Below are 13,940 nucleotides of genomic sequence, written 5' to 3' on the forward strand. Positions count from 1 at the left end.
TGTTGCAGAATTCTGCATGGACTCCTCCTGACGGCTGAAACAATCTCAGTGCACGTCAGCAGAAACACTTATGTAAAAGTCTAGTCTGTTGTTTTGGCTATCAGGAGGAGTCCATGCAGAATTCTTTGTCTTGTAGCGTTGGTAGGTAGGGATCTGGGGGTTAGTGTGTTGTTCATTGGTGTGGTGGAAATATTCCTCGAGTCGGAGACGGTGAAAGTAGGATTCCAGGTCACCACAGAATTGTATCGTGTGTGGGGTTGGTGGGACAGAAAGATAGTCCCCGAGATAGTCCCCCCCTCAGCCTGGACCAGTCCACACAAGAAACCCACTTCCTGGACACTACAATAAAAATAAAGGATGGTCACATTAATACCACCCTATACCGAAAACCAACTGACCGCAATACGTATCTTCATGCCTCCAGCTTTCACCTTGGACACATTACACAATACATTGTTTACAGCCAAGCCTTAAGATACAACCGGATTTGCTCCAATCCCTCAGACAGAGACAAACACTTACAGGATCTCTATGAAACATTCCTAAAACTATAATACCCACCTAGAGAAGTAAAGAAACAAATTGACAGAGCCAGATGGGTACCCAGATGTCATCTACTACAGGACAGACCCAACAAAGAAAACAACAGAACCCCACTGGTCATCACCTACAGTCCCCAACTAAAATCTCTCCAACACATCATTAAAGATCTACAACCTATCTTAGCAGATGATCCGTCTCTCGCTCAGGCAGTGGGCGACAGACCCATCCGAGCTTATTACAGACAGCCCCCCAACCTGAAGCAAATACTCACCAGCAACCATACACCCTACAAAAAGTCCAACCCAGGAACCTATCCCTGTAACAAACCCCGTTGTCAGCTCTGCCCACACATCGACTCTAGTGACAACATCACTGGTCCTAACCACATCAATCACATCACAAGTGGCTCATTCACCTGTACATCTACTAATGTTATATATGCCATCATGTGCCAGCAATGCCACTCTGTAATGTACATTGGCCAAACTGGACTATCACTACGCAAAAGGATAAATGGAGCCAAATCAGACATCAAAAATAACATCCATAAACCAGTGGGAGAACACTTCAATCTCTCAGGGCACACTGTCACTGCCTGAAAGTCACCGTACTTCTCCAAAAAAACTCCAAAAACAGACTTCAAAGAGAAACTGCTGAGTTAGAAATGATCTGCAAACTTGACATTCAAACTGGGTTTAAACAGAGATTTGGAATGGCTCTCTCATTACAAGAGATAAATTGCTTTGCTCACCCAGTCTCATGTCCTGCTCAATGACTGTCATTAGCCCTCAAGTAACCGGCTTTCATCCACCTCCCCCATTGTTCTCTATGCACTTGTATATCTATGTTTCCTATTTACTGTATCATTCTACCTCTGCATCTGACGAAGTGAGCTGAGTCTCACGAAAGCTTATGCCTACAAAAATTAAATTTGTTAGTCTTTAAAGTGCCACAGAACTCTCGTTTTTTTTTCTGAATACAGACTAACACAGCTACCCCTCTGGAACTATCAAGTTATAGTTAAGAGTACTGTGGAAAGGGAACTGTAGATTAAAGGGGATTGCACTCGGGATCAGGTAAACTGGAGTTCTGTTCCTGACTACTACTGGACTCACTATGTGATCTTGGGCAAATTACATAGCCTTGCTACATCTTGGTTTCTCCATCTATAAAATTGGGACAACATTTACCCAGCTTTGAGAAATACTTTGAAATTTTCAAATGGAGTGTGTAACGGATTGCATGTATTACCATAGGTTTTGTGAAAGTGCTTATGATCTCATGTTACCTAAGGCAGCTGTTTGTGAATAAATCTTTGTCCTACAAATAATTATTCAATGAACAACCCCTCCCCTCAATATTGTTCACAATGAATGATTCAATCAGCCATTCGTTTATCTAACATTCCAGCCTTCTCTTCAACTGTGTATTTGCCTCTCACGATGAAATTAAAATTTACTTTATAGAATCAGGCCTAAGCATGTGCCAGATTTTAAGCATATGAGTAATTCCATTGAATTATATGGAAATATTTGCATGCCAAAATTTAGGCATGTGCTGAATCAGAGCTACATTATCGTACCATCATACGACGGATTGTGATGTCCATTATCCCTGCCACATAAATCTAATACTCGATAAATTACTCTTTTCCTAAGATCACAATCAAAGAATACTGACAGAGAATTGTTTTAAGTATTAGTTCATTCAAGTTACTTTATAAAATGTGCAATGAAGAAATCAACGTTCACCTTATGATGACATTATGGGTGCAATTAGATATGACAAGTTAATTACGTTTTCTTTCATTCGTCTGTTCTGAATGTCATTGCCATTACCCCAATGCATTCTTTAAACAATAACATAGGTTTTTACTGTTCATTCTGAGTTCACTTGAAATCATTGATACTCTAAAACAGTAGTTTTCAACCTATGGTCTGCAGACCGTTAAGGGTCCACAGAGTATGTTTAAAATTTCGAAAAGGGTCCGTACCTTCAGTCAAAAATGTTTAGGGGTCCATAAATGAAAAAAGGTTGAAAACCACTGCTCTAAAAAACATTCACCCTCATACCAGTACTGGCCAGAAGAACTCACACTGAAGTCAATCCCCCATGCACATCTGCACAAGAGTCAGCCACAATCTGATTCTGTATTTCTTAATTTTTTTCCTCAAAACATGTCTATTTCTTCTTTTTAATTGTGCTAGACTTTTTGTGCTATGAACTCCCCATAATTAATCACCTCATACCTTTTGAAGTAATTGTAAGCACCTTGGATAATAAATACAGATATTAGGCCCCAATCTCTACTGTCTTACACTTTGTGTAGTTATATCCTCTAGTCCTTGCCCTTTATCACGCCATTGTGATTTGGAAGCACTTTACACTCCTTCACACTTGTGTGTGACCACAAGATGCAAGACAGTTGATAATCTGGCTCCTTGTGTGTCTGGTACAAAGGACATAATGACTTGAGCACAAAAACACATTCTCCAGTCTATCTTGGCACTTATGCATGTGCTTAAATTTTGCTTGTGAGTTGCCCCGTTGACTTCAAGTTAAGCATGTGCTTAAGTGCTTTATTAAAATCAGGGCCCTCCTGTACAAAGAGGCAGAGTACTATGTGAACTAAGCAGAGAAATTATGCACTTTTGGGAAGGAAAAGTTAACAAAAATTCAAAAGGCTCAACACAAAAACAATGAAAATGTTTAAAATCATAACTAGAGACTGTCAAATCCACCTACATATTTTCCAAATATTTTGTGTTTCCTATATACAATTGTTTCCTAAAGATAATGGAACTAAAGGAGTTTATTGTGTTGTAGATATTTTTGTATTTCTTATTTTAAAAATGAAATTGACAAGTCTGTTAGCTGGAGTAAGCTCTGGCCCAAATCCTGAGATTCTTACTCAAGCAATGCATTCACTGAAATCAGTTCAGACAAAGGCAAAACCCAGGCCAAGTTACAACATTGTAAAATCTTTGAGGCAAGCACCATTGGGTTCTACTCCATGACTGGTGCTCTGAGCCATGACCACAATAAAAGCAACATTAAAGATCCCCTAAACATTTTAGGTCAATTCTTCAGCTAGTATAAAATCAGCCTAGCACCACTGCAATTCACATTCCTCACTGCCTCTCAAAGGCAGAATCTGTTTCCTTTTGAGGCATGTTTTAAGATTTCAATAGAGCTACACCAATTTACACTTTGGTCTCCGTCTTGTGGGGTGTGAGCATCCTGAGTTCACTTTGGTTTCAATGGGAGGTGTGGGTGCTCAGCACCTTGTGTGATCGAGCCCTGAGGTTCTAATCCAAATCTGATCATAAACATTTCTAAATGAAGCAAATGGCCAAGCGCCAGATAAGCTTTGATACAGCCATTAGACGTACGCACACAGTAGATGACCTTTATTTTTTTTGAAGCAGCATTTATTTGTTAAAACTTGCAATCCATAAAAATACAATAAATTTAACATGTACACAAAACTTTGGTTCAATGAAATATTTGACATCTAAAACATCTGAGGAACAAAAGGCACAAGACCAGATGCTCAAATGCACTGAATCACCAAAAGTGCTGTTTGCACTGCTATGACAAAAGAAATTTGGAGGGTATGGTGAGAAGGTCAAACTGGGGAAGGGGTGGGAGAAAAAATAGTTACCAAGTACCACCAAGTGTATAAAGCCTTTTGCATTTTTCACTTATAGAGGTTACATTCTTTTTTAACTGCGCTAGAGCTCTGTTTTAATAATGGATCATTTCTTAGAAATGAACTGAAAGAGAAAGAAGGAAAGGGACAAAAGGAAGAGCTAGTAGCAGGTTGGATTTCAGTCGACCTCTGTTGACCCACAAGGTCTTAAGAACTCATTCCCTCTTTCGTGGAACCATTTGTTTGAAACTGTGAAACAAAGAGATAAATTAGTTAGAACCGTACAAGGAGCCTGCATGTAACCTTCAAAGTTTGGTTTCTTCGAGTGAAATTTTGTTTGGATTAACAAAATGAGGTGATTGAACTCAATGGTTATGTTCATCATCCTCCCGCACAACAGCTAGAGAAACTCAGGGGAGAGGGTGGAAGATACCTTTCCAATTCCCAATTCTGGGGTCAGTAGTAACTTAGAGCGGTGGTGGCAACATTCCCATTTGTATCATTTTGCCAGGTTGGGATCAGCCTGCAGTGCAATCTGCTCTGGTAATTCCCTCTCTGCAATGCCCTTTGTGGGAGAATGGGTGGTGTGGGCCTCTATGCAAGCTGGGTATTTCCATAAATCAGATGAATCCCCAGCTGCCCAAACAGCCAGATAGAGGATGTGGCCTTTTGTTCACAGTTTGTGGAGGTGAACAGCTGAGGCGCAAAAGGTAGAATTCACTTTCCATTTGCCTGACAACATCATAATCTATTTACTTCCAGAACACGTAGTAAAACTGATCTATTTTGAATAGATGATGATGGAAAAGGTATTCCATGAAGGTTAGAATTAGCTGGCAAGACAAACAGGTGCCAATTGCTTTACTTAGGGTGAATTAAAAGTAACCAATTCCTAAATACATTGTAGAAAAAGCTCTTCCCTTTGTAGAACAGCAAGAGGAACGCTGCCCACGAAAGCTTATGCCCAAATAAACGTGTTAGTCTTTAAGGTGCCACAGGACTCTCGCTGCTTTGCTAAAAACAGACTAATACGGCTACCCCTCTGGAACTCTTCTCTCTGTGTTGCATTTGATCTTCTAATTGTGTTATTTCTCCTAAGTGCTCTGGAAATATTTAGTCAAAAGTATGTCACTTTCCAGGCCACCAGTTAAGCTAATAAATCCACCACCTTCTATCTTCCAGGCTGAGTGAGTCACCTGGGGATACGACCACAAAAGGACCCCTCTAAGTATGTGGGCCTCTATCTTGCAAACACTTATATATGTGTATACACTTTAAAGCATGTGAGTAGTAATGCCGACCTCAATAGGACTACTTGCACTTTTAAAGTTCTGTCCATTTGTAAGTTTTTGTATGATCAGCACTTTGAACTCTAATCATCCTTGATTTTCAGGTCATCTGGGTCTAGAGATGATGTACCATATTACAACAGCAGCCTTTGTTTTTGTATTCTCAACATGAAAAAACTGACATTAACATCAACCAGAGAATGCAGTAAATGGATGTAATGTGTGATTTTTATTTGATGCAACACTGGTGGAGTGATTTGTATTTACGATCCACAGTGGAGTCCTAAAGTTAAAATGGCAATGCCAAAATTACAGAATCTTTTCTGAAGAGAGCTCAATATTATCTTTTCACTGAAAGGAGAATTTATTCGTTAGCCTGCAATTTTTGTTACTAGAGGCAACTTGAGCACAATTACTTACCCCATTTACACCCTACTAATACTGGGCAGGCTGCATGCCTTGTTCTATAATCACCCTCACCACTTCTGAAAAGATTGTACCAAAACACTGCTGTACCCTGAAAATGAGAGTAAGTCTGTATTAAACAAAGTCCAATAAAACTATTCAGAGAGAGAGAGAGAGAGAGAGAGAGAGAAAGTAAAAACACCAAGAACCTGACTCTTAGTAACTTCACAGTGGCTCACTGCTGACAGTATATCAATACTAAATAATTTAAACTCCAACTATTAATTTATCTCATCTTTCGCTTTGCTCTGCTAAGCTTCATATCTAATTATTTTTATCAAATAAAAAGTCTCTCATTTCATCCCTACCATAGTGCACTGTGTATTTATCTGACTGCCTATATATATATATCTTTATTTAAATTGACCCAAGTTTTCCCTGTTTTATTCCTATGACAGGATGTCAGGTGCTACAACTCTGCATAGAGTCACAGCTGCTGTGCTGACTCACTTGGCAGCCAAGTCTGAGCTCAGACTCATGCATATAAATTGGTTGGGACTCTTAAGTCAGAGGGAACTTGGGACAGGGACAAGGGAGTTCTGAAAGGAGAAAACCTAGGTACTTCCAAGCTAAAGAGGAAGCTGAAGATGAGACTGCTTTTGTTCTTATTTAAGTTAACAAAGGAAAACACTGAGGAAGGGGCAGATGATGTGTTAAATATCTAGTATGGGTATACTATGTTTGGAGGAGGGATTCCCTTCCTATTAAAAGCTGTCCTATGTACAGACTGTGTACAGTAAAAAATGATTTGCCATCCTACAGCCACACAGAATCAGAAATCTTTGCGTCTATACAGCAATATGCAGGGCCATTATCTAGTGCAGCCCTAAGTTTACTGTGAAGTCAATCACTATTACCACACTTACATATACGTGTAAGAAATAATGTTTTCACTAACTTCACTGTGCATGTGGGCAAAGAGGAGGGGGAGTATACACAAATAAAGCAGTTGTTACCTTTTGGGGCCAAATTGCAGCCCCAAAGTCTGGGAAAACTGTAGCACCTCCAGCTTCTACATCACTCATCTAGGAAAATAAGTTAATGTCACCAAAACACAAATACTTTATGATGCAATGTTAGAGCATGCTATACCACAACCATTGAACAGTTACAGAAGTGCCAATAGCACCACTGGTAACGAAAAGTTGTAACTCATATACTGTATAAATGAAATCAATATATTTGAAAATGTAGAAAAACTTGCAAATATATTTAGAATTTAAATTGGTATTCTATTCGTGTTTAACAGTGTGATTAAAACTGCAATTAATCATGATTGATTTTTCTAAACGAGTTAACTCAAAACAAATTAATCGCTTGCGTTACCTGTGATTAACTGAAAGCACTAAAATAAACCTTTTATTTTTACCCCTGAACAGGTCTCTGTTGTGCAAGCTGCGTGCAGTGTGTCCCCCAAAGTGAGCTGATAACTGGGGAGCACGGTTCACTCCTTCGGGGGTAACGGACCAGAAGGGAAGAATCTGAGAGTCAGGTAGTTAAGAACTTGGAGTAGATGGATTTGGGGAGACTTGGAACTGGAAGGGTTGTTGAGGCCTGCAAACAGTAACTAGGCTGGTGGAAGCCAGGGTAAGACCTTTATGCTTATAGGCTGGCTACTAGTGTCAGAGCTTTGAGCCATAGCAGTATGGCACCCAAAGTTATAAGGCAGGCAGTAAGAGAATCCCTTAGTGGTCTGAGTGATCCTCAGACTGTCACAACTTGTTCCATCCTTTAAGGCCCTTAAAGCAGCCAAAGATTTTTGTTTCACACGTTTATGCTTTAGAGAGACAAGATAGGTGAGGTAATATCTTTTATTGGACCAACTTCTGTTTGCGAGAGACAAGCTTTTGAGCCACACAGAGCTCTTCTTCAGGTCTGGAAAAGGTACTCGGAGCATCACAGTTAAATGCAAGGTGGAACAGATTGTTTAGCATAAGTAGTTAGCACATATTCTAAGGGACGATTCAAGGTAAAGTGGCCCATTAACACCGCTGTTGTCATAAGATAAAGGAGGGGGTTAAAATGTCTATACTATAGAGCTTATAGAGGCATAGCTATGTTGCTGTAAAATCTCCAGCCCTGGTCTACACTTATCTGGAGATTCGGCGGCAGTCGACGGGAGTTACGCAAACTACGCAGGGTAGCGTGCGTAACTCATGTCGACTGCTCTGCTTCCCTTCTGCATGCTGGCTACACTGCACTGTTCCCGTTGATGCAGCGCTACGCTGCTTGAGGGGGTGGTTTACCAGCGTCTACTTCCTGATCGATTGAGTGGGTCTACACTGACCGCTCAATCGATCCAGAAAGATCAATCTGGCAGCGGTGAATTTGCCGCTGTCAGTACAGACATGGCCCAAGTGCAGCCATTCTATGCCAATGGGAGAAAGCTCTCCTGTCGACATAATTACTCCACCCCCAAAGAGTGGCTGTAGCTATGTCAGCGGGTGCTGTGGCACTTACGTCAGTATAGCTTATGTCGCTCAAGGGGGGTGGTTTGTTCATATCTCTCAGTGACATAAGTGGTAGTGTAGACAAAGCCTCAGATTGTTGTAATAAGACAGAAATCCAGCATCTGTTCAGTCCATGATTTTTAGTTCTAGCAGAGTTATGAATTTAAATTCCCAGGCTCATCTTTTGAAAGTATTGTGCAGGTTTCCTTTGAGGATGAGGACTGATAGGTCAGACATGTCTCTATATATTCCCATTGGGTTTTAAGATCAGGCCCTAGGTGAAGAGGTATAATACTGGATCTTATTCTGCTCTCTTTGAGGTCAACAGCAAAACCACTATGGTCATCAATGGGAGCAGGATTGGGTCTAGAGTTTTGTAAACATAACCGCACCAGATACCATCGCACTCTCTCATTTTAATTCGGTTTTCTGTTTAAAGAGTAACATCATTACTACTTTGGGTGTCCAGCTTGGTACCTACAATAAAAGGGCACAGTGTGCCATTGGCATTAGGGGCCAATTCCCTCTCTCCTCTATCTAGAAAGCATAGTGCATGCAGCTTTGCAAATTAAACATCTACATTTCAGCAACAAAACAATCTTTTATAATAGGCACCTTGGACATACAGACATGCTGTGCATGCATTATAACAAGGGGAATTTGCTTTTGTAGATGTAGAACTGACAATGTATGTAATTTTTATTTATTTTTTAATCTCAGTCAAGGTTGGTCAAAAAATTGAAAAGCCCAATATGAGTTTTCATGAGAAACATCCTCACAGACTATCTTACGACTGTCTGTCACATTTGGGACCGTTGTTTCAGATAACGGTTTCATTGTTTCAGTCAGGTTGTTTCTGGTTGTTTTTGTAAGATGCACTTGACATCTGAAATATCAGCTCCTTCAAAACATTTCACAAGTGGGGTGAAACCTAACCCGTATCACCCACAAACTATACTATACAACAGGATTGAAGACCCAAACTAATGAGATGTGAAATACTACAGTTATCAGATAACCTCTATGCCATAGTCAGAATAAAACCACCATGAAAATATACACAGGGCCATATACAACTTTGAATTTGCTTGCAGAACTCCCATTAATTTCAGTGGGGATTATACAGAGGAATCTAGCGTAGGTCCTTAAGTTCCATGCTGCACATGCAACAAATAAACATTTTATTTTCAGTACTTGCATTTGTAACAGAGTTTCTTAATTGAACTAGCATTTTGTTAGTCACATCTCCATTTGCAAAGGTAATAACTACACTACAGCACACTAGCTTTGTGCAGAGAGTTACAATGCCAGATGATCCACTACATCAAGTGCTATCAGACATTGGTGAAAAATATGGAAGTTCCCTTGACAAACATCTGATGGCCAGGATGCTGAGTGAAGCTCAAGTTTGAAGTCACTGAACCTCTTTCAAAGTTTCACTTTGAAGCTTATGAGTCAAATTCTCCTCTCACACCAGTGCAAATCCAGTGAAGCCAATGGATTTCTTCCAGTGCAAACAAGAGAAACGTTTAATCTCTATTCAAATTATGTTTTCCGTATTGGGGTAAAGCGATACTGATCTGTGGTAGCAGCAGATGCTGTGAGAACAAGGAAATCCCCATTTTCAGATGCTATAGCTTTTTAGTGAGTCTCTACAGCTTGTGCAACAGGTTATTTGTATATATGATGCTATGGAAAGCATCACTTGACACGTACAGGATTATCATACTTACATAATTTAAAAAAGTGGCCACACGATTTCCAGTCCCTAAACGCTTGAAAGCATCAGGTTCATCTTTCTATAAAATTAAATGAGAATCAACTGCAAACTTTAAGAACACAAACAACTAGGACACAAAGGTACTTACATAGTTAAGAAACGTTGCTAGCCTATTTCCTTCCGTTTTGAGTGTGCTGTCAAAGGGTCGCTGTAATAGATAACAACTTTAACCCAAGTTCCAAACAGGCTCACACTAGCGTTACATGCTTGTTCTCTGCAGAAACAATTCCAATAGCTTGACACAAAATGTGGGCACTTTATATGGAGTAGAATATAAAGGCATTACATCTTGTAGCCAAACTAAGTTTGCAAATGCATGCAATGTGCACATTGGTGAAGCATACGTAGAATTGAGTCAACACAGTTCTTCAGCAATCAGAAGAGTCTGAATGGAAATTTTAGGGCATAAAACACAAATATTCTGCAAACAAATATTATAACCCTTATGAAATATTCATTATGGATGGCAGATGTATTGGTCTTACCAGACTTGATCCAAAGCCCACTGAAGTCAATGGAAAGATTCCCATTCACTTCCGGTGGGCTTTGGATCAGATCCCAGGTTCTCCTAAATACAGCAGCAACAGTGCAGGTCTAACCAATTGTTCCCACATAAAATATACTGTGCGGCAGGAAAAGAAAATCCTTTCTTATCCAACTGTGATGGGTTATAATAGCAATAACGACCCCAGCAGGGCACTGCCAACTGTCTAGAATTAATTAATGGAACCATAATCCCAATTTATCATTTATCCCCAAAAAATGCTTTGGGGCCTCATTTGTTATTGTTTAAGATCACATACTAGAGTTAGATTAGGAGCAGAAAAAGCACCAATCACCCCCCAACACAAGATACTAGTGACAATTTATTTAAATGGCTCAAGTGCCAAAAGCAACAAGGAACTTCAGCCAGGAGATGTTAAAATGCATTGTTACTAAGGGAACAAACAAGAAAGTCCTGAAGATTAGACAGGGAATGAAGGAAATCAGGATTTAAAAAACCACTCAAAAATACACAGTTTCAAATCAATTTTGGATGCAAGAATACATGTTTCCCCTGAAAGGAGTTCATAAAAGGTACTGTGATTTAAAACATATACAATCAAATTGAAATCAACAATTCATAAGAAAATGTTTAAAACTTGGATTGTCACAGGCTTGCAGTGTTTCTGCCAAACCCAGCCTGTGTGAAGATTTTAGATTTTGGTTCCTAAAAAGAAGTCTCAAAGTTTTGAGTGATTGACATTAGAACTTAAAGTGGGACATACTTTGATATTAAAAAAAATAAAATATCACTGTACAAAGTTTTGAGAGGAAACAAATAGCTGCAAAATTGCATGGAGATTGCAAAATATGGAATTCTGAAATACACAGAAAACAGAGGACCAGTCCAAACCCACACTGAGTAATTATTGCCTGGACTTAACTTTGGCAGCAATTATCAGATAAATTCCATGTACTGCTCCTCCCTAATTACTAATCCAAGATAAAGATTATGCTGGCCAATTTGATGGTTAATTTCCTTTCTTTATTGAGATTCTATCAACCTCCTTTAGTTCAAAGGCTTTAAAGAGAATTTAAATGCATTTATTTGCATCAAGAGAATATAAAGGCTCCAAGTTAAAAGGAAAGTGATGTTCAGTAAAGCTAACAAGCCAAAACTTGTTTAAGGAGCAGTAAAAGTTTGCTAATGAACATGAGTTGTCAGTGTTGAAGTTTTGTTTTCATGCTGACTAGGGCCCCGATCCTGTATTCAGAAACATTAATTGTGGAGCTATGTGCTCATGAAATCAGTGGGACACTGATGGTGCAGCAGTCCATGCTAGTGGATCCAAATGCAGGATCAAAATCTGAATTAGGATTTAACCTTAACAACATAACAGAACAGGTTTAAACCAAGCAGTAATGAATGGAATACATTCAGCAAGGACAGAGAACCACAGCTCCCCAGTATAGCTGGCATGGTCATTGACTACGTTTACATGGCACTCATGGACTCCTACACTTTTTGTGCCTGGTACTCAGAGGCCCAATCCTGCAAGGTTCCAAGTGCTTCCAGGAAGCTGTTAAAAGCCCAAGTGAACAGGAGCAGAGGTCACTAGTCACCTCACAGGATCAGGCCCTAGATTAATATTAAAATTTTTCATTAAAACAAACATTATACCAACTCTCAAAATGCACCTTATTTTAAAGTACTCTTTTTGTTCAGTATTAATGTAGAATAAGTTTGACACTGTGATCTTACCCTTGAGAAATCAAAATGTGGCTCATACTGTCCTCCCATTCCATAATTAGCAACCTAGGATGTTGGGGGGAACAAACACATTTAATTGCAAATTAGATAGCTGGGGAAGACACATTTTCTTCTTGAAGGCAAAGACCTAAACCAAATCACACATGGAGAGGAAGTGGCAGGAGTGCATTTCACTGTTATGTTTTCACGTTAAGTTTTAGTCCACCATTCTTTACATCACAAAATAAATACATGAATATATATATATATATATATATATATATATATATATATATATAAAAATACAAAGTTTTATTACATTGAAGGGATAATGCCTAATTAATTAAACGTGGTCACTATAACACTTCTCCAAAACTGCAGTCTACGAGGAGGATATAGAGCTGTTCTGGCAGCTCTGTGCCATCCACGGCACCCTTACTGAGGGGCCATTCCCTAGGAACAAGATGCAACTAGGAATCTTCATTTAAAGACTTATTTTTGCCAAATCCTATATCCCTACCCAAAGCCCAAGTATCGATAGCTCTTTAAGTGGACCTGCATGGCTGCCAAACTAAGAAAAAGTATCCTCCTCTCAGAGTGGAGCTGCTGCACCTCCCTCTAAATGGGCATACCGGCTAGTGGATTGCCAGCGCTGCGGATTGTCTGGCTCCACGTCTTAATCCTTGACTGCCTACACTCTTCCACATGTGCTATCCACAGGGAGAACAAGCTGCCCCATTGCACTGCTCTGTAGCAGGAAGTGGATGGAGAATGCCCATGCAGAAACTCTTCATGGGGTTCCTGACCACCCACACCATGGGAACGTGCTAGTTCTGCTTCATGATACCTGTCCAGTGAATGGATGGGAAAATACATGGAAGTTGGTGCAGGAAGGGAGGAAGACCAACTCCTGAGCCTCCTGATTGACAGCAATGGCGTACCGACGGGGAGTACACCTGCAGGAGGGTGTGTGCCGGCCCTTCACACATGCAGGAGGTGGGGAGTACCGGAGGCTCTGAGGGGGGCAAAGCCTCCTGCACTCCCTGCCCTCTGTGAAGGGCCAGCCTGGAGCGCACTTACCTGCCGCTCCAGCCCCGCAATCCGGTGCTGGCTCAGATGGCTCACTTTACATTCATCCCGCCTGGGGCAGTTGTGGGGCAGCGCTGAGACCCCTCCTGCTCTGCACGCTGGGGAAGCGGGGTGGGGAGAGACATGGATGAGGCGGGTGCAAATGCAGGCTTGGCCCCCGGGTGCTGGAGACCCTTAGTACGCCACTGATTGATGGGTATGGAAGCTGCTTACAGAACATTGCTGCGTTAACCCGGGAAGGATCAGAACCAACCTGCAATAGTTCCGCTGTTTTTACTGTTAACCCTGTGATATGCTGCATTCGGTGATTCACTCTGGCAACAACAGGATCATCGTATTCTTCTAACCATGAACTGGGTGCAGAGGCAAAGGGGAAAGAGAAAAAAAGATGGGAAAAAACCAGAGTTAACTCAGAACTGCCCTATTTCATTATGTTACC

At 40.5% G+C, this 13,940-nt stretch overlaps 1 protein-coding gene across 4 annotated transcripts in view; it reads right to left on the reverse strand.

Annotated features, from left to right (window-relative positions):
- Window positions 1–3,941: 3,941 nt before the first annotated feature.
- Window positions 3,942–13,940, reverse strand: part of P4HA2 (prolyl 4-hydroxylase subunit alpha 2) — a 77,033-nt gene continuing 67,034 nt past the window's right edge. For 3 of the 4 annotated variants that reach the window (XM_067567125.1, XM_067567124.1, XM_067567126.1), the window contains 6 exons: window positions 13,755–13,854; window positions 12,425–12,478; window positions 10,133–10,198; window positions 6,906–6,974; window positions 5,905–6,001; window positions 3,942–4,444 (listed from right to left, as the gene is read on the reverse strand). In XM_067567125.1, coding sequence (XP_067423226.1) covers window positions 4,374–4,444; window positions 5,905–6,001; window positions 6,906–6,974; window positions 10,133–10,198; window positions 12,425–12,478; window positions 13,755–13,854 — 457 coding nt within the window. In that variant the 3' untranslated portion in view covers window positions 3,942–4,373. Of the gene's footprint in view, window positions 4,445–5,904; window positions 6,002–6,905; window positions 6,975–10,132; window positions 10,199–10,267; window positions 10,328–12,424; window positions 12,479–13,754; window positions 13,855–13,940 lie in introns of all 4 variants that reach the window. The other variant, XM_067567127.1, reaches the window with a different exon arrangement.

Source organism: Emydura macquarii, unplaced genomic scaffold (genome assembly GCF_026122565.2).
Source record: "Emydura macquarii macquarii isolate MOO-44397 ecotype Brisbane River unplaced genomic scaffold, CSIRO-AGI_Emac_v2 contig_2768, whole genome shotgun sequence".
Taxonomy (NCBI): domain Eukaryota; kingdom Metazoa; phylum Chordata; order Testudines; family Chelidae; genus Emydura; species Emydura macquarii.